We start from the raw sequence: 27,424 nt of genomic DNA, 5'->3' as shown, positions 1-27,424 counted from the left end.
GCGCGTTTATCTAGGGGGTGGTTCCCACCCCTTTTCAGGGGTGGAAAATTTTTTGGTTAAAATAACCACGGAAGTAGCTGGAGAACCCAATTCTAAGCAAAAATTGTTATACAATTTTTTTTGACAACGCAATACTTTTTTAGTTATTCGTGGTTGAAAATTTGCCGTTTTCATTGAAAAATGACTGCGAATATCTTAAAAACCATGCATCTAATGAAACAAAAACTATATAGAATATTTTTGTAGCTTATAAAAAAACAAAGAGATTCTTTCCTTCATAAATTCTCTAGTTATAATACAAAAAGAGGTATGGTATATAGGTGAGAAAAGTTTGTTTTTTTGGTGCATGCTGAAATCGGTGTTTTCAACTTGAAATAAGAGAGTAACGGTCGATTTTATGTGAATAATGCTACCAATACTTTTTGTAGTTCTTCAAAGGACCTTTAAATGTCGATTACATCCAAACTAAGCGAGATATGCTGCAAAAAAATTGATGACTAATGTATTTTAAGAAAAAATGAGAAGTATATTTAACCCCTCATTCATCAGAATCTAATTGCATCGTTTTCCTTCTACAACACTTTTTATTATAGTGTTATTTCTCTGTTAAAAAAGTTGAAAGGGTTTAAAATGAATGGTTTTTGGAGAAAAATAAAATCAAGTTAAAGAGGGCATTTTTAAATTTTCTTAAAAATCTTCCTTTTTCTCCATGTAACTCGAAAATTATAAGAGATACAAAAAAAAGATAACAGATAAAAATGTATGGTTTTATTAGGTAAAAAATTTGTTTTTTTTTTTTCATTATTGTATTACATATCATTTTCAAATTACATGTAGAAAAAGGAAAATTTTTAAGAAAATTTAAAAACGCGCCTATAAATTAGTCTTATGTTTTTCAAAGACCATTCATTTTAAACCCGTCCAACTTTTTGAACCTAGAAAGAACACAATAATAAAAGGTATTGTAGAAGTAAAGTAATGCATTAAAATTCTGCGTGGATGAGGAGTCAAATAAACTTCTCATTTTTTCTTAAAATACATTAGTCTCCAATATTTTTTGCAGCATATCTCGCTTAGTTTGAATGTAATCAACCTTTAATACTGCTTATTTTCAAGGCCCTTTCAAGCACTATAAAAGGTATTGGTAGCATTATACACCTAAAGTCAACAGTTTCTCTGTTATTTCGTGTTGAATACACCGATTTGTACATCCACCAAAAAAAAACAAACTATTTTCACCTACCATATTTTTGTATTATAACTAGAAGATTTATGAAGGAACTAATCTCTTTGTTTTTTATAAGATAGAAAAATGTTTTATACTGTTTTTTTTTAGTTAGATGCACAGTTTTTAAGGTATTCGCAAAAAACAAAGGTGTTATGTTTCAATGAAAATGGCCAATTTTCAACCAAGAATAACTCAAAAACTGTTGCGTTTTATTTGCTTAGAATTAGGTTCTCTAGTCACAAATTTTCCACCTCCGAGAAGGGGTGGGAACCACCCCCAAGATAAAAGCGCACATCGACATAGGGTAGACTTTGAATCATAAGATAAATAGAGTCCATTTCCAAAATTTCATTAAAATCCATGCAGTAGGATAGAATTCAGAGGTAATATCCTCTTCTTGCTCCCATTGACAGGCGTATTAGGTATGAAAAAGCTATTTTTAAAATTGGTGCTGAGTTTTCTTACACCAGAGCAAAACCCACAACAAACTGGTAGGTCTCAACGCTATTTGGACATGCTTAATTGGAATAACTGAGAGTTTTTGCATTGTTATGTGACCATAGATAAAATATGGATCCTATACTTCACTTCAGAATCATATCTACAACCATCTGAGTAGACCGCAATCAGAGAAAGCCGTTGCAACCATCGTTTAGTCCAGATCTGATCTCTAGCGACTATCACCTTTATTCTGATCTAAAAAAAATATGCTCCGTAGAACAAGATCTCGCTTCTATGAGGAAGTAGTCGCCGATACGAAAGCCTACTTTGAAGGTAAAAATAAAAATGTACAAGTGCGGCATCGAAAAATTAAAAAAACGTTAGAAAATTGTATCGCTGCTAAAGGAGATTATTTTGATAAATAAAAAATTATTTTGCAAAAAAATGTTGGTTTCATAGTTAGTCTCAGAACTTATTATCTCACCTATACTAACAGAAAATAATATTTTGTGAATAATAAAAAATAGTATACAATAGTAAACAATATTTACTATCAATGTATTTAAAATACACCTACAGAAACTTCATAAAGGATACGATTTGATTATTTCTTCGATTAAATTGATTAATTAAATTTTCTTAATCACAATTTTAACATCTATAATACTATATTGTAATTACATCCTGTTTGTTTGCGGAAGAAAATGTGATAGTAACTGCAACCACAAAACTATTTCCTAATTATTTAAATAAACGATATTTTTTATATTCAGAGCGTTTTATTCACTGTTTAGACATTGGTACAAATTACTAAAAAATGAACAAGATCGTTCTGTGGTTTGCAGTCATCTGCAGTATACAATATGGCTGCGCTTTTTTAACTCCAGATGTAAGAATTTCTTTATTAACATCTTTTTATATACTTGGCTTGGTTGGTGTCACGGACTCCGCAAATTTTGTAATCCATTTTAAAGATAGTTCTAGGCTGCCTAGACACCTGAAATTTTCAGGATAGCTTAGAACTAGCTAACAATGCAATATTTAACTGCTATTATACAGGGCGATTAATTATTAGTGGGGTGAAGCTCCGTAGATCCGTTATAGTAATGTATAGCGATAAAACTTAATAACATGTTTTTTTAAATAGAACACCCTCTATTTTATTTTATATTCGAAATCTTCGTAACTTTTCGATTACAAAAATATAAAGTTTTGGTATATTATACGGGGTATTTACAAAGTTATAACCAATTTTATATGAAAATCGTAACAAGTTTAACTACCTGTATAAATAAAAGCAAGCAAAAGATCAATGGTTTATTGACGTCATATTTTTTTAATGATGGTCAAAATTTTCGTAAATGTTTGTTTTGCTAATTTTCTTTATATAGAATACAGGGTGAGTCAAAACGCAAGTACATTATTTTCTCAGTAATTTTAAATAGAACACCCTGTATTTTATATCATTATCGAAAAATACCATTACCATACTACAATTTTTGTATAACATTCCCTATGTGTAAATTTATTACTTTTCGAGATATTTTCATTTTTCAGAGCAAAATTATTAATAATTACGGGTCTAAATCTATCCAAATTTTAAGTAACCCATTACTGAATAATTGTCATTTACAAATTACGATTACTGATTATCAATCTGTAATCAGAGTTGGAACAATTTTTGTTATTAACTTTTATTACTATCTATAACTTATAACGGATCTACAAAGCTTTACTGACCAATCACACTGTATGGATATATCGATATTTTTTTTATTTCAAAATATTTTAAAAATGTGACTAATGCAATGATATTTTAAATTACGTTAATAAATCGATATCTACAAACTGATGGTGCCTCAGTGGCATTAGACTGCAGATCGAGAGGTCCCCAGTTGGATCCCGGCTGTTGCGTATCTTTTTTTAATTGTTTTAATGAATAATTAAAACTTTATATACTTAAAATTATATATACCATTTTAAACAACAGTGGTATTTTAAAAAATACTATTTTATACTAGTGTAATTTTTGGAATCATAATTATAAATAACAGTTAATACACATACCAAAAATTCATATTTAATAAGTTAATTATTCTTTCCAAATATGTTGTGTCCTACATATATGTACATGTACAATAACAAAACCGTGATATTATCAAAAGTACTTTTTCTACTCTGTCATATTATGTATAAATTTTTAGTTTGTGAAAACTGTCATTATAGATAGCAGTGCGTGAAGGATTTAAAGTGTGCGTGAAGGATTTAAAGTGTGCGTGAAGTAACAATGTATTTTAAATGGGATTTACTTTTTCGCACTGTTTTTAACTTTCGCGTTGTCATGGTGACAATCCTTAACTTTCGCGATGCCATGGTGATGACAATATGAGCAATGAATTACAACAAAAGTTTTGACAGTTTTGTGGTTTGAAAGTAGGTAGAATTTTTAAATGTCAAAGCTAAATGAATTCCAGTGACGAAGAGTTACAGCTTTTTTATTTATTTATCGTAGATAAAATATTGTATGAAATTGTGCGTGAAGTACTTTTTGCGAACTTACGCTATTTATAGCACTCGCTCCGTTGTCGCTCGTGCTCTAAAATTCGCGTGCGTTCGCAAAAAGTATACTTCACGAACTGTTTCATAAATAACTATTATCTACTCTGTCATATTATGTATAAGTTTTTAGTTTGTGAAAACTGTCATTATAGATAGCAGTGCGTGAAGAGTTTAAAGTGTGCGTGAAGTAACAATGTATGTATGTATTTTAAATGGGATTAACTTTTTCGCACACTTTCAATGGGTTTTTTGGCACACTTTCATATAATCAAATATCCTTAACTTTCGCGTTGTCGTAGGGATGACAATATGAGCAATGACTTACAACAAAATTTTTGGCAGTTTTGTGGTTTGAAAGTAGTTTGTAGTAAATGTCAAAGTTCTAAAAATTGTAGAATAGAAATGAATTCCAGTGACGAAGAGTTACAGTTTTTATATTTGTTTATCGTAGATAAAATATTGTATGAAACTGTGCGTGAAGGACTTTTTGCGAACTTACGCGATTTATAGCACTAGCTCCCTTGTCGCTCGTGCTCTAAAAATTGCGTGCGTTCGCAAAAAGCATACTTCACGAACTGTTTCATAAATAACTATTTTTATTAGAGTGTAATTTTTGGAATTTTATGCATTTTATCGTTAAATCGTTTATCGTTAAATTATTTTATTTTCTTTCCTATAAATAATAAAAAGGTTTTATTATAAAAAAGTTCTTTTTTATAAAAGTGTAATTATTTATAATATTATTTTTTTACATCTAAGGCGTATCAACGTATTTGGTTATTAGTACCAGTCAGTATTATAAAGTTTACATTTTTGAATACATATATAAATTTTGATTTTGACGTACTAGTATATCGATTTTTAACCACATTTGTTTTTACAAGCATTGATATTTCACATTTACACTAAGCGTCAAAATTAACGCACCACCTTAAAAGTGGGACATTTTTGATGTGTCGTATTTCCTAAACCTGTTGTCCGATTTGAGTGATTTTTTTAATATGTTATAGCTTTATTATTCAAAAATATCGATGTAATAATATTCTTGCTAAACAGGTAAGTGTCATTGTATACCGAGTGTAAAAATTATAGTGTGTTTTTTCCTCAAAGTTCGGAACAGCCCGTGGAATATTCCAGCGCATATAAAATATTGAAATTAAAACTCAACTGTAGACTTAGGCTTTCTTAATATTTTGGTTTTTGATTCATTTGCTTATGTTAGATAATAAAAAAGTTAGGTACTTTAACAACTAGCAAAGTTCTTAATCAATACAGGGTGTTTCTAAATAAGTGCGACAAACTTTAAGGAGTAATTGTGCATAAAATTATGACCGATTGATTTATAAACATCCACAAATGCTTCGTTTCCGAGATACGGGATGTTGAATTTTTTCTTACAAACTGACGATTTATTTATTGCTCTAAAACCGGTTGATATATGCAAATGAAATTTGGTAGATTTTATTAGGTAGTTATTGCACACTTTTTGACTTACAACTAAGAATTTTATATTCAACATTGGCGTGCATACGGGTAATATGACCGGGTAATATTACCCGTATGCAGGCCAATGATAAATATAAAATTCTTATTTGTATGTCAAAAATGCGTAATAACTACTTCTTAACACCTTCTAAATTTTATTTGCATATCTCAACCGGTTTAAGAGCAATAAATAAATAATCAGTTTGTAAGAAAAAATTCAATGTCCCGTATCTCGAAAACGAAGAATTTGCGCACATATGTTTATAAAGCAAACGGTCATTATTTTTTCATGCATAATTACCCTTTAAAGTTTGTCGCACTTATTTAGAAACACCCTGTATTCATGAAGAACGTTGACAGTTCTGAACCTCGGAGGTAAACTACACTATGTCGACATGGTGTTGTTTTGTTTTTATTCCTTTAACTCACTCAGCTCTCTAAGAGCTTCCTAGAGATATACTACACTTGGTACTAATGAACACGAAAACGAAATTACCAAAAAATAGAACACTATGTTCAAATAATTTGAGAGGTAAAAAGCGCTATGTAAACTTGGATGTTTTTACCTCACATTTACTAACAGTTATGGCAAACAACACTATGTTGACTTAGTGCTCTGAGCACCTAGCGGCAAACGGGTCATAGGTAACTGTTCTTCTTCTTAACAGAAATAAATCTCTTTGTTTTTTTCTATTCTTTTTTATAGTTACATAGTTGTTGTTTTTATAAAAATCGTAGTTATTTTATTGTAATAAACAATAACAAATAGTGTGTACCTTCTCCTAAAAATTGGTGTTTCTATTTCGAATGGTATTATACACATAGTTTTAAAAGCTATGCGTCACTTAAAATTATGCTAAATTTAAAAAAATTATAAAAGAAACAGTAATAAGAACAAGTATTATTAAATGTTATTATTTTGTCGAGCCACAATATGTCAGCAACAAATTGAGGACATTGTTGTTATTTCTGTTTTCTTTCAAGAGTCAATAAATACATATTGGTTCATAATTAATAATGTTCTATTTGTGATAAAATATAGACAATTAAATGGACAACCAAACAACATACCTTGTTTCTATGTCTATAAAAAATCTATTTAGTATTACAATGGTATTACCTCATAATAACCATTATTTTTAATCTTTTATAGTGCGTCTAATAATTTGGCCAGAGACTATACTACGGAAAAAACAGTTCAGAAATACAGCTTGATAAATTTACAACACTATATTTTTCGGTCAACTTTTGTGAATTTAAACCAGGCTTTCCAGTTTCTCAGATATTATATATTTTAATTATGTTTCTTAGCGCCAAAGGTTTCCTATTTTACGACATATTATTATGGAGCTTTAAGAACTTTGTGTACCGACACCGACCCTAATTATTATCCAGGTTATTTTAATCTCATTTTAAAAAAATACGATAAGCAATAAAATAGTATAGTCGGTTCGCTAAACTCAGACAAAACTGGCTAGTGATTTAAGTAGGTATTTTTTTTGTTTTTGGCCAATTTTACCAAAATTGGCAAAATTACTAACTGTTTAGTAATTATTATTTATTTAGTAATTATTTTTTTTCCAATTTTACTAAATTGGCAAAATTACTTACTAAAGTCACTAGCCAGTTGTATCTGAGTTTAGCGAACCGACTATATTGGGTATTTCGCAATATTGGGTATTATCAACACGTACCTATACAAAAATATTTTGGCCGATATTAGATTGGATGAGATTATTTGGCCGCGACCGTATTATATAAATGGCCGTTAGTACAGGTTGCCGATTTTGACAGGTGTCCGTTAGCACAGGTTTTACTGTAATAACATTTACCTAAAATAATTTTTTTTTCATGAGAAGTACCTAGCTAATTTTTTTGGGCTTAAATACTTTTAAATTCATTAAATATTTTATAAGTATAAATCAAACCTAACAGAGGTAAACTGCACTATGTCACTGTAAATTACCATTAATTACAGTAATTAGGGAAAATTTTAAAGTTTTATTAGTTGAATTGTACAAACTAGTTATATGTTATGATTAAAATACGATCACATTGTCTTTCAGAGCGAAAGATACCTAATTATGGGATGTATAAGATTTTTAAAATATTTAGAGGTAAACTGCACTATGTCACTGTAAAATACCATTAATTACAGTAATTAGGGCAAATTTTAACGGTTTTGTACAAACTTGTTATATGTTATAATTACAGAAAAAAAGGATACCTAATTATGGGATATATAAAATATTTAAAATATTCAAACTGCTCTACTGAAAAGTTCCTTAAAATGACATAGTGTAGTTTACCTCCGAGTTCCAGGGTTGTTAAATTACTTGACTTTTTTATTATCCAACATAGGCGAATGAATCAAAAAGCAAAATATTAATACATTTTGGCTACAGTTGAGTATTAATTTCAATATTTTATATACGCTGAAATATTCCACAGGGTGTTCCGAATTTAAAAAAAAATACACTAATATTGTTACATATGGTATACAATGACACTTACCTGTTTAGCCACAACATTATTAAAACGATACTCTTGAACAATAATGCTATAACATATCTATTAAAAAAATCACTTAAATCCAACAAGAGGTTTAGGAAATACGATACATCAAAAATGTCCCATTTTTAAGGTGGTGCGTTAATTTTGATGATTAGTGTGTTTGTACATGCTTTATATGTTTATATTTGGTAGGTTACACATTTTTCCTTCATTTGAATATGCTGGGAATTCAAGTAAATATATGTCTTCTTCTCCGTGTTCCTCATCCTTTAACCTTCCGATGACCAACCTTTTTTTGTTACACGGATGACCAAGGGGGGGAAAATGACCCCAGGTCAAAAATGTCAAAAATGACAATTAACAAAAAAGTTTTTTTTTAATTTTTTTTTTTATGGCATGGACTTTATGTCATTTAGCCAGTCACAACATGAGTATTAGTGTCATGTGTAGTGTGTATGTTGAGTAAGTGTCTTGTTACTTTGCAAAGTCGACGTCATTAGCGTAAAACTACTTGGAATTACACATAATAGACGGTATTTTACTAAACATCAACTTCAGAATATATGAAAGTAGAAAACTCAAAGAGGTACCACAAAAATGTATATTATAAAAATGTCATACAAGGACGCGTTTCGGCTCTTACCGAGCCATCATCAGCTTGAAATACAGGAGCAAAGTCTAAAACTGTCCAGACCAGGAAGGAGGAAGAATCTAATGGCTTACATTGTATTGGGTTCTTTAGGTTTCATTCTAAGTTATAAGTAGTGTATTAGACATTAAGGGTATAAATTCATTTTAAGATTTAAATGACTTCCTCTTTGAGAGAAACCATCTTGCGAACAGTTGGTTTCTCTCAAAGAGGAAGTCATTTAAATCTTAAAATGAATTTATACCCTTAATGTCTAATACACTACTTATAACTTAGAATGAAACCTAAAGAACCCAATACAATGTAAGCCATTAGATTCTTCCTCCTTCCTGGTCTGGACAGTTTTAGACTTTGCTCCTGTATTTCAAGCTGATGATGGCTCGGTAAGAGCCGAAACGCGTCCTTGTATGACATTTTTATAATATACATTTTTGTGGTACCTCTTTGAGTTTTCTACTTTCTTACCTCGAGACCACATTTGAGAATGGATACTTCTCTTCATGTTTCAGAATATATTTTTTTATTCGTAAAATATAGGGAATTTTTTTTATTTCAAAATATGAGGATATCTAGAATGATATTAAAGTCAAATAAAAAAATGAGTTAACAATTAAAAATACTTTTGAATTTATTAAAGAAGAACATACGCTGGGGTCACAATTTCCCCCGCTTGGTCATCCGAAGGTTAAGGACATTGGCGATAATGAAGCCCATTTTATTTTGTGTGCAACGGTTCTGAAGAAGAGTCCTAAGGTTGATTTTCCACTCCACTGCATTAAATTTTTCAACCAGGACGAGTGTTCTCTCATCGGACCTCTTTTTCCTTCCACTTGCCCTTGTTAAATATTCGCATTGCGTAGCATCTCAATAATCTAGTTGTAGTTTCTGTTTCAATGCATGAAGTCATACTCCTATCATATTATGGAAAACGCTGCTGGCTATCTCAATTAGTCCAGGGACCCAAGCTTTTCACCTCGCAATTTTTACAGAATGGGTCGATTTGTTTGAAAATTTGTGAATAAGTAGTGGATAATCCAACGATCAAAATCTACATGATGCCTAAAGGCAATTTTGCCATGGGGGTGGCTGCCACCCCATCTCGTTGTTGGACATTTTTTTATTATATTTTGACCACAAAATTTGGTAAGAACATTCATTATAAGCAAAAAACTTTCTAAACTTTCTATACATTTATTGGATAAAATTAATAGTTTTCGATTTATTCGCTATCGAAAGTGATAGTTTTATATCGGAAAATCAATTTACAATTTACTCAATTTTTGCCGTAGAAAAAATGTTTTAAAACCAAGTTCCTTGGATTTAAATAGCCTATAACTTCATATTTAAACATTTTTTCGTATCTCTGATGCTAATCTTTCTATTCTGAAGAAAATGGCATTTTTTACCAAACTACAAAAATTCGCTATTCGCTTTTAACTTCAGTTATTTAAAACCTAATCATTCTAAGCCAGTCAAACTTCTAGAATCTATTAAAAATACATAAATAAAGAAGAATGAATAAGGCCAATGACTAAAACCACCGCTAACTTACATTTTTATGCTTCTAATTGGATTCCTCCTTTTTTATTCAAAAAAATATATTGATCTTTTAACCGTAACTTTTTTATTTTTCACTTTAGAAAGTTCAGCAAAAAATAATTTTGTAGGTTTTTGCAAGAATCGCAAAAATAGGTGACTTTGAAAGGGTTATAAAGGTGGTTTTTGCATGTTATTAAAAGGTTTAATTGTCAATAGCTCACTCAATTTTTACCGTAGAAAAAATTTTTGAAAACCAGGTTCTTGGGAATTAAATTAGCTATAATTTCATATTTAAACATTTTTTCTTATCTCTGATGCTAATCTTTCTATTCTGAAGAAAAACCATTTTTTCCAAAAATCCGGTATTCGCTTTTAACTCCATTTTTTTTAAACTTATCATTCTAAGCCTGTCAAACTTCTAGAACCTATTAATAACACATAAATCAAGAAGACGAAATAAGGTCAATGACTAATTTTAATTAGGGTGGTGATTAGGGGGTTGCTACCGATCACTTTTTCGCTGAAAAAATAGAGACTGGCATTATTTTCATTATAAGTCCCTTAATTTTTTAGCTAGAGACTTTTTTTATTTTTGGTAATAAATGTTTTTAAATACTATAAATTATTTTAAACAAATTATCCTGGAAAAAACTTATCTTTTCATTATAAGTCACTTAATTTTTGAGCTAGAGACTTTTTTTTATTTTTGGTAATAGATATTTTTGAATACTATAAATTAGTTTAAACCAGTTATCCTCGAAAAATGCCTAGCTTTCTTATCTTTCGACTTTGAAACTACAATATTTAGCATTTGACGAAGAAGAGCTAACATTTAATAAATAATAATAAAGACTAATAGCTCGATTACTATTGATCTTAAAGAAAATTAAAAAAACGGTTTTGTTTATTTCTCCAAAAGGTACATTTTTGTTAAGTAAAGTTGTTTTGATAAAACGAAAACCTTTAGAGTTATTAGCAGAAAACGTATTAAAAACATTTATTTTTTCGATATAAAACTAACACTTTTTATCTTTTATTTTTTATTTTATTTAACAATTTTATCAAAAAATGTATAGAACATTTTTTGCTTATAATGAATGTTTTACCAGCAGTCAAAATATAATAAAAAATTTCCACCCCCGAGATAGAGCGGCAACCACCCCCATGGTAAAAGCGCCTTTAGGCATCATATAGATTTTGATCCTTGGACTATTCACTACGTATTCTAAAATTTTCAAGCAAATCAATCCATTCTGTAAAAATTTCGAGGTTTTGTCCCATTTGAAGCTTCATTACTTGGACTAAATGCGTCGTTTTATTTCAAGGCAGTACTGCATTGTTCATTTAGCTTACAACCCAAATAATTAATAATTGAAGGGCTTAATGTGAAACAATGACAAGCCTCGAAAAGGCAAAAGTGAGATATTTGACTTTAAATGTTAAAAATAATATTAAAAAATCCAGTAACAACTTTTATTGTTTTAGTTTAGATATTTCGATGCATCATGCCCTATTATATGGGACTATAGTTGACAACAATATTAATCAAATTACTTGAAACTCCAAGCTTGTTCCATTATCCCATTAATTATAAATACCCAAATTTTAGATATATGTAGATTCAGAATTTTCTATTATTGACTGAGTTCGGGGTGGTTTCAACCCTACAGGTGTTAAACGGTGTTTATTCCTTTGGCTCCATCAACTTGTTGGAATTTTTGACGAGTGTGTTTGGTTTTTATTGACGGACTTTGTTCATTATCCTACAACCAAATGCAATAATGTAACAAGCCACGTCATAAGCCACTACATTAATCTTGAATGGTAATAATATGACAAGCCACATTTAGGAAAAAATTACATATCGCTGGATTTTCACTACTTGTGCCACTTCTAGATTGTACATAGTTAGGATCACGGTCACTGTCATCGAATGTCAAGTCAACTTTGCTATTTTTATTTCTAGAATCGTCAGAACTCAATAATTATCCGAAACGCTTCCGTCCATGTTCGCCATTTTGATGTGGCTTGTCATTATGTCGAGGAGATACTAGAACAAACTAGGCCTATGCAATAGTGTGACCATAGATTTATCGGGCCATCAATTAACGAAGGGCTGAGATAATTTGTTAATGGCTTGTTATACTATTACTTTAACCAAGAATAACACTAACTCTTTTTGAACTCATGTGTGGCTTGTCATTGTTTCACATTAAGCCCTTCAATTGTATCTGAGTACTTTCTCTAAAGCTTTTCCCTTAACGAAAATTGTTTTGTTTTCAAGATGTCTTTACTAGCAATCATGATTTTTGTTTTTTTTTTCCTATCGCAGTACTGCGTACTGCGATTAACAACAATTTTCAGTCCTTCTCTGCTGTCCTCAAGGAATATTGAATCTTCGGCATTTATGACATTGTTCAGTAGTGTTTCGTTAATTGATATGCATTTATTGATCTTTTCTAGAACCTCCTTATAATTGTCTTTTTAGTACATATTACAAAGTACAGGGGATAGTGCACGTCCTTGTAGTACTACACTTCTTATAGTTATCGTTTTAGATTTTTGTTGATCTACTCGTATTATGGCCACTTATGACTTAGAGCTGTGATTCCCAAAGTGGTCCAGGTGGACCCCCAGGGGTCCACGAGGGACTCAACGGGGGTCTACGTTGGCGTGAATTAAAATGGGGGTTCACAATTTGCAAGTGGGGGTCCACGAAAATTTTATAGCGATTTGGTATTTATTTAAAAATTTTCATTTTTTTATTGTAAAATATCAATGGAAAAAATAATATTTTAATAGTAGTGACTCAACAATGTTATTATAATCCATCATAACAAGTTATTTTGATTAAAAAGCAAGTTTTTGATCGAATTTTAGTGTGAAAAACGTTAAAATACCGTTTTTTACATTTTCCTCCATTCCCAAAACACATGTCTTTCGATTTGACTGAAAATTTGCCCACAAATAGCCAAAACACAGAACTTTAAGTGGTTAAAAGAATTTGTATCGTTTTACAATACAAAAAAAAATACGGGGAATAATATCAGAGTCAAAAATATAGGCGTCTACTGTAAGTACAATTAATTCGGAAAATATCGATCATACGAAAACAATGGTTAAGAAAATTATAATAATTATTATAAACACAATTTATTTGGATTAATTTCAGTTCCTACCATTTTTGTAGAAAAGTTAAGAATTGCGGAGATATTGAACAAAAACCACTGCTATCAAATCAATCACTGCTTATGCTCGCGCCTTTACCGTATACGTACTACCTGAAATATTGATTTTAGCAAAAACATGAAAGAAATCAAAATTGTATAAAATTTAACTCTCTTCATTTTTGTATAGGTACATTTTTGTTATAAAACTAATAATAAACGAGATAATTCAATAATTATGCTGTAACTGTCAGTCTTTCCCCCATAACTCGGAAAATACCAACGGCAAAAAAAAATTTATAACTTCAGTCTTTACACTTGTTGTCGAAAAGTTAAATATGACGGAGATATTGATCAAAAACGGTTCTTCTTTATTCGCGATTTTAAATTTACACTATTGACCCCCTTAAGATTAGAAAAATAGAATCTTGCTTGGGTAGCTCGGCATGCAAGATCAAATGCTAACCCGACTGTACTATATAATTTTGACTCTTTATTGCATGTAACTTTTCTTGTATTGTAAAACTATACAAATTCTTTTTCTTTTAACCATTAAAGTCCTACGTTTTGGCTATCTGTGGGCAAATTTTCAGCCAAATAGAAGAACATGTATTTTGGGAATGGAGGAAAATGGAAAAAACAATATTTTAACCTTATCTACGCTAAAGTTTGATCAACAAGTTGTTTTAAAACAAAAAACTTATTATAATGCCTAATAATCACATTTTGGATTACCCTTCTATTAAAACATTATTTTTTCAATTGATAATTTACGATAAAAAAATGCAAATTTGTTTAAATAGATTCCAAATCACTGTAAAATCGCTTAAAATGATGTATTGAGAAAAGAAAATAAGACGAAAAAGACCTTCAATGTCTTATTTTTATCCCAGCAACTGTTTTCCTCCATTGCCTCAGAGCTTTCTGGATGTATATTTTAAATAGTGTTGGCGATAAGCAGGACCCTTGCCTTAAACCTTTTGTAACAGGGAATAGTTTCGACATAGATTTTCCCTGTTTAATACAACTTTTCGGATTTTCATACATATTTTGAATTGCTCGCACATATGCTTCGCTTATGCCTATCGTGGTCAAAATTTCAAAGAGATTCTTTAAAGGTACCGTGTCATAGGCATTTTCCAGATCAATAGATGTTAGGTGAGTAGACAGATTCCTTGCTCTTCTTTTCTCTATTATTTGTTGCATCACGAATATGTTATCTGCGCACGATCTACCGGCGCGAAAACCACTTTGTTCTTCCATGTCCTGAATTTCTAATTCCACCCTTTTCTTTAATACTCGGCCATACAACCTCCCCATTGCACTGGTTATACTTATACCTCTGTAGTTTTTGCACAACGTTTTGTCTCCTTTTTTGTAAATCGAGCTAATGTATGCACAATTCCAGTCTTCTGGTATTTTTTCTCCCTGCAACATGCATTTATTGAAGAGATCCGTCATTATTTCGTGCAGTATGTCTGGTCCATATTTTATCAGTTCGATGGGGATATTTCCAGGTCCTGATGCTTTCCCATTTTTTGATTCTAATAAGGCTTCTTTTATTTCTTTTGTAGTTATTCTTCTAACTTGTTCATTTACATTAGTCTGCATGTCCATTTCATTTACCACAAATTCGGGTCTAGTTTCCTTCAGTAGTATCTTATAGTAATCTTCCCATTCTTTGTACTTATTAAATTTAAATTACTCTGTCCTTTATTTTCTTTTCTGATATTTTTTATCGTTTTTCATGCTTCAGCTACTTTGGATCCGCCTATGTATCTTTCCACCTCTTCGCACTTTCTTTCCCATGTGTCATTTTTACTCCTTATTACTTCTCTTTTCACTTCTCTGTTCAGTTGTGCGTATACTCTTTGATCTTGTAAGTCCTGTGTCTGTAGCCATTTTTGGTACGCTGTCTTCTTGTTGTCTACTAAACCTTTTAGTTTCTCTGACCACCATTCTGGATTTTGTTTATCATCTTTTTCCAAATACCCTAACGCTTCCTTTGCTGCTGCGTGTATGCTTTCTTTTATTTGCTGGTACAACTTTTCGGTGTTATGGGTGTTACTTTCTATAAATCTTAATTTTGAGGCCAGTCTCAACTTATACAAAAATTTGGTCGATTCGTGTTTTAAGCTTTCCAACTTATAACACATTTCTGATTGTAATAAATATAAGGCATATTAATTCCAACAACTTCAATGATCAATTTTAACGTGTTTCACCTACACCGTTATAAAAAAATTTTGTCTTAAAATCTCTCCATAGAGTCACCTCATTTTTTTTTGCTTTCAAACCGCAAAGCAGCTCCGTCTTTTAAATGGCTCCTTATAACTTTTTTACAGTCTTCGAAGTTCTGCATATTATGTTGGAATTTGTTTTTTAAGATTTTAATGAAAGGTATCGAATGTCGTTTTGTAATATCCCCGCCAAATTGGATTCTGTTTTCATTACAGCTGTATACAATTAGTTTCGACGGTCTCCTCCTTTTTGACATTTTCCTATCTCCTTTAATTTTTCTTTCACTTTTTCCGTATCGAATTTTAACGCATTCTCGAATTTCTCTTCCACCTTTTCAATTTTCTGTATATCTTCTCAGCAATCTGGTTTACCTCTTCCTGCATTTTCTTTAAATAAACCTTCATACCCTTATATTTTTCTAACTCCCAACGAACAGTGTCGTTCGTTGGGAAGTACTAAAATCCTCATACCAATTTGAAAGATGTTCCTCGAAAGTGACTCTAAAACCTCTCAATTCAACAGGCTGGGCTGGAAGATTTGATGCAGTCAATACATTGAAACACAGATTTTGCGATGTTTTGAAGTGCCTTTCGAGTCTAGTTCTGAAAAGTAACAAAAAAAAATAAAAGAGACATCATCATCATCAATGGCGTTACAACTTTTCGTGAGTCTTTGCCGCGTTTACTATTGCCTTCCATGTTTGTCAGTCCTGTGCCACTAATTCCCATTGTCACACCCCATCTTCTCCAAATCTTCTTTGACTGCATATTTTCACCTTGTTCTAGGCCGTCCTACAGACCTTTCATCTGGCCTTTCCCAGAACAAATTGTTTATAAGGCGATTGTCGTTACTGCGTATCACGTGCCCTGCCCATCTGAGTCTATTGGCCTTTATATATCTGACTAGATTTTCCTTTCCGGATAGAGACTCTAACTCGTTATTGTATCTGCGCCTCCATTAGTTTGTCACGCTGTCTCTGCAAAAAATAGACGAAGCAGCACAACTGAAAAAAAAAGAAACTAGAATCATTCAAATTTGTTTTGTTACTAGTTGTGCAAAATAAAATCTTTAAAATCTTCAACATAGTCTCGAAAACACTGCAATCGAAATCTTTGGACTTTTTAACAGCTAACAGCTTACAGTTTACTTGAAGAGAGCTGCTTAAAACTAACTGAAATGAGAGGACAATGTTAAACCTTCTTTGAAGAGGCTTCAAATATGTGTCAACGTTGGGGAATACCCGTAGGGTTCGCTCCAAAAATAATGCAGAAGACGAAAAAACATTTCGATGAACTGTGCGAAGATGAAAGACTTCAAGATCCCAAGTCATGCTTTAGATTAACCGTGTTTTACTTAATGGTCGACAAATTATACCATCAGCTAGACACTCGCTTACAAAGAATGAAAGCAGTGTTAGGTACGTACCGAATTGTTCAACCTGATTTTATTTTGAATGCAAACGAACAAGACCTTCCTTCAAAACGAAGCAATCAACTTCTTAAAACGTTTTCCACATGACTCAAGATGAGAGATGGGGGGTTTACCCCCTCCCTCTTTCATTGGGGGTAAACCCCCGAGACCACCTGGTAGGGGCCCCAGATCACATTTGCCCCGGGGGCCCCCAACATCGTGCTTACGGCCCTGGTCTTACCCATTGGAGTCTTTTGGACTTTATTTCTTTTATTATCTCAACCTAAAGGAAAGGAAATTATTTTTTATTTTCAGAAACTTGGTGCACATATAAACAAGATCCGCAAATCTGTCCACACCAACTGTAAACTACTGACAGGTGTCACTGAAGACCAAATAGATCAATTAAGAGAAGGAAATTTCGATCAAGGAGATGAAGTTAAGGTACTTAATTAACAAGTGCCTAATGTTTGAATATTCTTCTACAGATTACAGCACAACCAGTTTCACTTTGTATTTGATATTAGGATAAGAACTGGTGTTGACGTTCGGTTTTTTAAATTTTTTAAATTTTATTTTGGCAACGTCTCGTCAAGTAAAATACCTGCACGTTACCAAAATAAAATTCAGAAAATATGGAAAAATCGAGCTTCAACAAGAGTGCGCATACAAATTTCAAATACAAAGTTAATCTGGTCGTGCTGTATATAATGTTCTGAAGGTAGTTGATTGCTTTTATTTTTTAGAACTATGCAACTTGCGCTTGGCTCCAAGCCAGAACGGTAAGTGACAATATATTATTTTTGATTATTCATGATTAGTTAATATAATAATAAAATTAAAAACGGTGAACGGTGAAGTCATCAATAATTTTCGATATGTGGACGATACAGTACGCCTAGCTTTTACTCAAGAAGATCTGCAAACACTACTTGATAGTGTCATTGAGAGTTGTAGGGAGGCAGGTCTGGATCTGAACATACGAAAAACCAAAATACTCGTAATAAGTAAACAACAGCATATAAAACCGTCTATATATGTAAACAATACCAAACTTGAGCAAGTTGATAAAATCGTTTACATTGGACAGCATTTAGATTGTAACGCAGAAAGTCACGGCGAAATTAGATCTAGGATAGAGCAGACTAGAGCCGCTTTTAGAAGGATGTCTAAGGTGTTATGTAACAGAGACCTAAAATTGGCATTGAGGATCCGCCTACTTCGCTGCTACGTGTTCTCGGTCTTACTTTACGCTATCGAGTCCTGGACTGTGAATAAAATCGATCTAAATCACCTTGAGGCTTTCCAAATGTGATGCTATAGAAGAATTTTAAAAGTTTCCTGTTTGGAGAAGATTCGAAACACCACAATACTAGAACGTCTCAGCAAGACTACTGAGATCATAAAAAGCATCAAGCAGAGAAAGCTGGAGTATTTCGGACATGTAATGAGAGGTCCCAAATATAGGTTGCTATAAAATATTATGCAAGGAAAAATAGCAGGCAGTATAATATAAGGTTGCTGTAGATCAAGAAGTCCACTTTTTGTTTGTTGATCTAAAAAAGGCCTAAGATAGCATCCCCCAAAACAAGTTATGGAACACTCTAAGACAAACGAACATCAACTCAAATCTCATAACAGCAGTGGAAAAAGTATATGATAACGCGAACGCCAAAGTTAAAATAGGAACGAATGTTTCCAAAGGTTTTGTAGTAGACAAAGGACTGAAGCAGGGATGCTGCCTATCGCCGACACTTCTCAAAATATATCTGGAACAAGCATTAAAACTTTGGAAGCGGAAGTGCAGCGGCATGGGTATACAATTAAATAATAACAACCTGTACACTTTATGTTTTGCTGATGATCAAATTGTGATTGCCAACGATTATGACGATCTGGAATACATGACTCGGAAATTAATCGAAGAGTACAAAAAATGGGGATTAGAAGTTAACATAGAGAAAACAATGTACATGAACATCGGTGGCAACGAACAGAATCTAGTTTTAAACGACGGACAACACATTAAGTACAACAATAAATATTCTTATTTAGGAGTAGAAATCACGGACGACGGCAAATCAGATCAGGCTATAAAAAAACGAAACACTCAAGGTAGAAGGGCCATATCTCAACTAAATAGTATTATTTGGGATCAACATATATCCAAAAAAAATAAACATCGAATATACAACACTATTATAAAGAGCATAGTAATGTATGGAAGTGACGTGTGGCAGTTAAAGACAACTACTGAAAGAACACTACAAGCCACGGAGATAAACTACTGGAGACGTGCCGCAGGAAAATCAAAACTCGAAAGAATTAATAACGAACGTATACGAGAGATTATGAGAGTCACACATACGATTGTCGAAGATATAAGAGTACAACAACTAAAGTGGCATGGACATGTGCAGAGAATGCCAGAACACCGTCTGCCAAAACAGATTCTAGATTGGTCACCACATGGTAAGAGAAAAAGAGGCCGACCCAGAAAGAGCTGGAGAGAAGGAATAGACAGAGAGATCCGAGAGAGAGGTTTAGACGAAGACCTTTGGGAAGACAGAGATGCATGGAGATTGGGCATTGGAAGACGTCGGAGGACGTTTTATATATATATATAATATATATATATATATATATATATATATATATATATATATATATATATATATAAATAGCAGGCAAACTCAGTCCAGGACGAAGAAGAACCTCATGGTTGAAGAAGTTGCGAGATTGGTATGGTGTTGATACAAGCATGCTATTTAGGGTGGCAGTGAATAAAATTAAGATAGCTATGGTGGTAACCAACGTTCTGAAAGGACATGGTACATGAAGAAAAACAATTAAAAAAGGTTCTTATACTTTATGCAAATTTTCTCTGATAGTTGGAGTAATAGTAGCAACACAGGTGCTGGTCCAAAATTGTTACGATCGGAGGAAGGACGTGTTCCTATGCTTTTTAGATTACGAAAAAGCGTTTAATCGTGTCCAACACCACAAGTTCATGCAGATCCTCAAGAAACTTGATATAGACCAAAAAGACATAAGATGCATTGATAACTTGTACTGGTATCAACGGCACAATTAAAAATAGACAATTCTATATCCAAACCCATACATATAAGAAGGGATGTTCGACAGGGATGTGTGCTTTCTGCTCTTTTATTTAACATTTATTCGGAAGCCATATTTCAGGAGTCGGATGAAGAAATTAAAACTCGTATAGAAATTGCAAGAGGAGCATTCATGAAACTTAGATCTATTCTGAGCAACTCTCAGCTGAACTTACAACTAAGAATCAAGTTCCTAAAATGTTATGTGTATCCTGTATTACTATATGGATGTGAAACCTGGATCATGAAGGTTAACATGATGAACAAATTAGAAGCCTTTGAGATGTGGTCGTATCGTAGAATGCTCAGAATATCTTGGGTTCAACGCATTTCAAACAGAGAAGTCTTAAACAGAGTAGGTCAAGGCGAAGGTGACTTAATGAAGATGATAAAAAAGAGAAAACTTGAATATCTGGGGCATATAATGAGAGGTAGCAGATACAGGATGCTGCAGTTAATACTCAATGGAAAGATCGACGGAAAAAGTGGAATTGGTCGAAAGAAATATTCATGGCTCCGAAACCTTCGTCAATGGACTGGCTTATCAGCAGATCAATTGTTACATGCCGCACAAGATCGAGAACGATATCGGCAAATTGTTATGGAAGCTACCCACGCCTAAAAATTTGGGCACGGTACTTAAAGAAGAAGATTTCAGGAGTCTTTAAAAGATGTAGAGATAATAATCAGTGGCGTAGCTGACAGGCCCGCAGAGCCCGCACTTAAAGCCTTTAAGCTTAATACTTCTACTTTCTTTAAATTGGAGACCAAAACATATTTTGGCACATATCTCGTAGTGCACGAGAAAGTTCGAGTGAGACGCACGTTTTTAGTCATAATAGGTAGTTTATTTTATTTGTTTCCTTCGTTTTTTTTTTGTTTTTTGCGCTGAATGAAATTTTACTTTTATTTAAAAATCGGTGCATGTTATGTTCGTTGATTGTAATACTATTATTAGCTTTGTGGAAATATATATATATTGTTTGTAATGTAAAATTCTGAAAACATTGCACTTCTGTTTCTAGTGTTTAGTATAAAATTCGTTGGGGAAGTAGAAAAATACCCTCAATTGTATAATGCTTATTGTATACAAATTATACTAAAAATGTAACAATATCTTACTTTTTACAGATCGAAAGAATCGTTTTGGTTAATATATAAAAAATGCGTTCTTCCTGGTTGGAAGATGTGAGCAAACTGAATCGACAAGTGTGCGGAGAGAAATCGCTTGCGCCGCAGGGTTTGTACAAGACGAGCAAGATGCGCGAACTTAGAGACGTGTCTTCGATCGACCCATGTGCGGACGGCCTTACTCTTTCGGGTGCAATTTAGCGTTTCGTACATTCGTGGACATGTGGGTAGTTTAGATGAAAGTGAATCTCAAAAAGGTAATTTTTTGTCGGTGGTTACAGGCGGTAATAATTAATTCTGAAATGTCTCCATTATATTGATTTCTCCCTCTCTCTTCTCTTTTCATCTGTTTTCCGTCTGGTTGGTATTTGAGAGCTTGTCTAGTTATATTATTTGGGTCCTTTATCAGAGTGTTTCCAATCCATTACCATTTTCTTCTTTTAATCGTTACTGTAATTTTCTCTTGTTTTGTTCTCCCTAGATGTGCATTGGTTATTTTAACCGGCCAGTATAATTTTATGATTCTCCCAATGATCTCTGTTTAAAGGTTTGTAATTTTTTAATGAGAAGGAAAAGAAGAAGGCCGAGAAGAAGCTGGAGGGAGGAAATTGAAAAAGAACTAGAGGAAAGAGAAATACTCCAGGTCTATGGTTAAATAGAGAAAAATGGCGGTTAGGAGTCGGAAGGCGTTGTAAAACGCTGTAAACCGATAGTACCTAGTGGTAGTAGTAGTAGTAGTACTAGCTTTAATAACGATTTTTTGATGGCTCTGCACTTATTATAAAGTTGTATATTTGAGTGCCGTTTCACCATCATTCTTTTTGCCTTATCCCTATGCGGGGTTGGCTTCTCTAATTGCATTTCTCCATACAATTCTATCTTGGGCCATATCAATATTAATACCCTTTAACAACATGTCCTGCTTAATCGTCTCCCCCACGTCTTCTTTGGTCTTCCTCTCCTACTCCTTCCAGGAATCAGCACTTTAGCAATTCTTCGTGGTGTTGGGTGATTAGCGTCTTGGCGTTGAACATGACCAAACCATCTCAACCTATGCTCTCTCATTTTGGCATCAATTGGTGCCACGCCTAGACTTCCCCTAATATACTCATTTTTAATTTTATCCTTTTTTGTCACTCCACTCATCCATCTAAGCATTCTCATTTCAGCCATATGTATTCGTTGTTCCTCTTTCTTTATCACTGCCCAATATTCAGTTCTGTACATCGTAGCCAGTCTTTTGGCTATTTTATAGAATTTTCCCTTCAAATTCATTGGAATTTTCCTGTCACACAGCACACCACTCGCTTCCTTCCACTTCATCCATCTAGCCCTAATTCTACTGCATGCAACTCCATCTATTTCTCCATTACTCTGCAATACCGATCCCAGGTACTTAAAACTATTGCTTTTTACAATCAGTTCACCATCCAAAGGTACCATTTTATTTGTAGTAACTCCATCTTTAAATGAACATTGCAAATACTATGTCTTTGTCCTACTAAGTTTTACACCTTTTTCCCCCAGAGCTTGTCTCCACTGTTCCAGTTTTTGTTCTAAGTCTCTTTCACTATTTCCTATTAACACGACATCATCAGCATACATTAAGCACTATGAATGTTACCCTGTAGTTTCGCTGTTATCTGCTCCAAAACTAATGAGAATAAATACGAACTAACACCGAGCCTTGGTGCAATCCTACTTTCACATGAAATTTATCAGTCTCTCCCACAACTGTCCTAATACTAGTCGTTACTCCCTCATACATATCCCTCACAATCTTTACATATTCACCTGGGACTCCTTTCTTATTGAGTGCCCACCACTGAATCTCTCGAGGAACTCTATCATATGCTTTCTCAAGATCAATGAATACCATATGAGCGTTTGTTCCTTTACTCCTGTATTTTTCCGTCAACTGTCTTACAATGAAAATTGCATCTGTTGTTGATCTGCAATGCATAAAGCCAAATTGATTCTCGGATATATCGGTCTCTTCACGTATCCGTCTATCAATTACTCTTTCCCATATTTTCATGGTGTGGCTAAGCAGTTTTATAGCCCTGTAGTTTGTACATTATTGTATATCTCGATTTGAGTGCCATTCATTAATATAAAATGCTTTTCAGATCAATAATAAATTTGAACTGGATCCATCCATGTTAAACTATTACATGCCAAATAACAAGGATCTTTACTATGAATATTTTAAATGTGATGAGAAAGTAAAAGGTAAGTGTACATTTTTTAATAAAGTATTTTTTTTTATTTACACAAATAAACCCGCATCAACCACTAAGGGTTATTAGCGGGGGGACATACACAAACAGTAAGATACATATTATTATATAAAAATGCTTTACAATCTGGTGTATTGTTTAGTCATTTTGAGATAATTTAATAAGGAGTTTAGGTTTGAAGTCAGTACACTTTTAATATTGTCACTAAGAGCACACGCGATCCTTTCTTTCTGGTACACTGGACACTCGATAATTATATGTTTCACTGTCAGTTGCGTGTTGCAATTAATTGGTACACATCGGAGCGGCCTGCTTGTTGAAGATATGCTTGTGTGTTAGTAACGTATGTCCTATTCGGAGTCGGTTGATGATGACTTGGTCTTTTCTATTACTTGGTAACATGAGTTTAGTTCCTACTTGACTTAGGCATTCTTTTAGTTTGTTGTTAGTCTGATCCCAAGTAGTTTGCCACGTTCTCTGGACATGACCTTTGATATTTACTTTGTGATCAGTCCAAGGTATTTGATCTGTGATAGAAATACTTTGGTCGGTAGTTGCATTGCTTGCTAGAGAGTCCACTTCCTCGTTGCCAATTATTCCCATATGGGAAGGTACCCAGATGAAGAAAATATCTTTCTGTTGATTCTGTAGATAAGATAATTCTTCTTTGATTTTGAGAAGAATAGCGTGAGTTGTATATAGCTGTTTTATCCCAAGTAATGCGCTCATTGAATCGGTGATAATCACAAATTTGCTTTCATGGATAGAACCACATTTTTTCATTGCCTGGTGAATTGCTTAAGTTCTCCGGTATATATACAACAATTTGTTGGGATTCGTACGGTAGACTTGATGTTTCCGCAGATATAAGCTGCAGCATGTCCTTCATCACATTTGGAAGCATCAGTGAAGATTCGATAAGTTGTTGGGTATTTGGAAATTAAATTTTTAAAAGCTTGCTGGATAAGGAAAGGATGTGTGGAATGTTTAGGGAGATCTTTTAGAGACATATCTATTTTTGGAGGTTTGATCATCCAGGGAGGAAAATTTACATGAATGGGTATAGTGAGACTGAACTGTTCTAAATTAAAACCAATACGTTTTGTTCGCTCAGGAAATGGTAGCATATTTCTTGCAATGTTTTTGTAATGATCAGAAGATATATTTGTTCTGTAGAATATTGTTGAGTAGGTTGCGTTGCTTTTGTTTGCTGAAATTCTGGCAACGTAATTCAGTGATAGAAGTTGCCTTCGTTGGCTTAAAGGGAGTTCATTAGCCAGAACTTGTAAACTACTTACTGGACTAGTTCTTGTGGCACCTAAAACCAATCTCAAGCACGTATTTTGAATGTAGTCAAGTTTTTTTAAAGATGTTTTGTTAGCAGTATCGTAGCATAAACAGCCGTAGTCTAATTTACTTCTTATTAATGATCTATATAGATTAAGTAAAGTTGTTGTATCAGCCCCCCAAGAGCTATTTGACAGCATTTTTAGTAGGTTAATTCTGGATTGGCAAGAACGTTGCAGATTCGTTACGTGGTTTTTCCATTTTAAGTCACGTTCAAAAGAAAGTCCTAAGAAATTTATTTCTTCTGACTGCTTCAGCATAACTCCGTTAAGTGTTAATTGAATATTAGGATAGTCTTTCCTTTTGCTAAAAATTAAATAACGTGTTTTTTCGCCAGAAAATATAAAACCCGTGTTTTGCGACCAGTTTTCAATTGTATGTAAGGCCGTTTGCAATATATGTGATCCCAGAGTTACATTATTTGTTTTTAGATAAATGACTAAGTCGTCTGCATATAGGCTAGTAAATACAGGCAGCTTTATTTGATGTATAATACTATTTATTGCAATCAGAAAGAGTGTAGGACTTAGAGTAGATCCTTGTGGAGTGCCATTTTGCAGTACTCGTCTGGAAGATGTGAATCCATTGGCTCTAACTCGAAAAGTTCGTGTTTCCAGAAAATTTTTAATAAACGACAACATATGCCCTTGGACATTCCATTCTTGAAGTGTTTTTAGTATAAGATGTCTCCATGTTGTGTCAAAAGCTTTTCTTATGTCAAAAAATACGGCAATAAGTTTTTGATTGTGCAGAAAAGATTCATGTACAGCTGATTCAAGGGTTATTAGATTGTCTGTTGTGGATCTACCCGTACGAAATCCACTTTGTCTGATAATTATTAGGTTATTGTTTTCGAGATACCATTTAAGACGATAATTAAGGATTTTTTCTAAAAGTTTGCAGGTACAGCAAGTAAGTGAGATTGGACGATAGGAATTTGGATCGTCTTTTGGTTTATTATATTTAAGGATTGGAATTATAGTTGCTTGCGACCATAGATCAGGAAAGTCGTGCTGAATGAAAATATTATTAAAAATATCAACTAATATTAGTTTTGTATTTAGAGGAAGATTTCGTAAGAAAAGAGGGTGGATATCATCAGGTCCTGGCGTCGAATTTTTTGCGCTTAAACAAAATTCTAATTCTTGAAGAGTTATGGGTTTGTTTATTGGATTGTCGCTCTCGGTGATTTGTATATTTGACGATTCCATTAGATTTTTATATTCTAAAAAAGATATGCTATAGTTGGAATCACTAGAATTAAGTTCATATATATCTGCTAGTATTTCTGGAATAGCTACCTTGTTTGAATGAATTTGGTTATTGTATGATAGCGTATCTATGCCTCGGAAGTATTTTGTTCCTTGTATTCTGCGTACTTTGTTCCATATGTCGCCTATGGGAGTGGAAGGATTTATTGAAGCCACATACTTTTTCCAACTGTCTCGTTTTCCTTTCTTGATCAATTGTCTGCTTTTTGCTCTGAGATTTTTTAAAATTATAAGGTTATCGATAGTTTTATGTTTCTTATAAACGTTGAAAGCGTGTTTAGACAAAGTAAGTGCTTGCGCAATTTCGTTATTCCACCAAGGAACTGGCTGCCTTTTACTAGATTTTGTTTTTCCCACTGCGATTGTTGCTGCAGAAATAATAATATTATTAAATAGTTCCAGATTTTCGTTTGCGGTATTGGTTAAATTAAAGTTGTTTGTTTGTCCTTCTATAAGTGTTCGATACAAATCCCAGTCAGCTGACTTTATTTTCCATGTTTGGTGAATTGGAAAAGTCAATATATCATTAGTATCTATGTTTATTGTGATAGGGAAATGATCACTATCATATAAATACCCCAATGTGTCCCAGTATAATAAAGTAGCTAGCGACGGACTGCATAAAGAGAGATCTATAGCTGAAAATGTACCATTGTATGAATTCAACCTAGTAGATTTGCCAGTGTTCAGTAACACTAAATTTAACTTGTCGATGAGATTGTTTAAGAGATTACCACATTTGTCGGTTTTGTTACTTCCCCAGGTACTGTTGTGGCAGTTAAAATCGCCTAATATTATTTTTGGGTGTGGAATTTGGTTTAAAACATTGCTTAGTTCAGTTATATCTAAATCAGTAGGATGAGGTAAGTATACGTTGCAAATATTAATTTTCATTTTGTGGGTGACTGACACTGCAACTATTTCCAGGTTTGTTTGCAGTTGTATTTCGGTTGACTCTATGTCGTCCCTTACAAAAATTGCTGTTCCGCCGCTTGAATGATCTGTAACTCGGTTTCTTAGAAAAGGAACATAATTTTTTAATGTTACATTTTGATGTTTAAAATGGGTTTCTTCTATGCATAT

At 33.0% G+C, this 27,424-nt stretch overlaps 1 protein-coding gene across 1 annotated transcript in view; it reads left to right on the top strand.

The window, feature by feature from the left end:
- Window positions 1-2,449: 2,449 nt before the first annotated feature.
- The window catches only part of LOC126892132 (uncharacterized), a 34,057-nt gene continuing 9,082 nt past the window's right edge, over window positions 2,450-27,424 (top strand). The window contains exons 1-4 of the mRNA XM_050661599.1: window positions 2,450-2,558; window positions 17,549-17,677; window positions 17,980-18,015; window positions 23,613-23,715. Coding sequence (XP_050517556.1) covers window positions 2,487-2,558; window positions 17,549-17,677; window positions 17,980-18,015; window positions 23,613-23,715 — 340 coding nt within the window. The 5' untranslated portion in view covers window positions 2,450-2,486. The remainder of the gene's footprint in view (window positions 2,559-17,548; window positions 17,678-17,979; window positions 18,016-23,612; window positions 23,716-27,424) is intronic.

The sequence above is a fragment of the Diabrotica virgifera genome, chromosome 9 (assembly GCF_917563875.1).
Source record: "Diabrotica virgifera virgifera chromosome 9, PGI_DIABVI_V3a".
Classification (NCBI taxonomy): domain Eukaryota; kingdom Metazoa; phylum Arthropoda; class Insecta; order Coleoptera; family Chrysomelidae; genus Diabrotica; species Diabrotica virgifera.
Note: the sequence above shows the minus strand (reverse complement) of the source record. Positions and strands in the feature narration are given on the sequence as shown.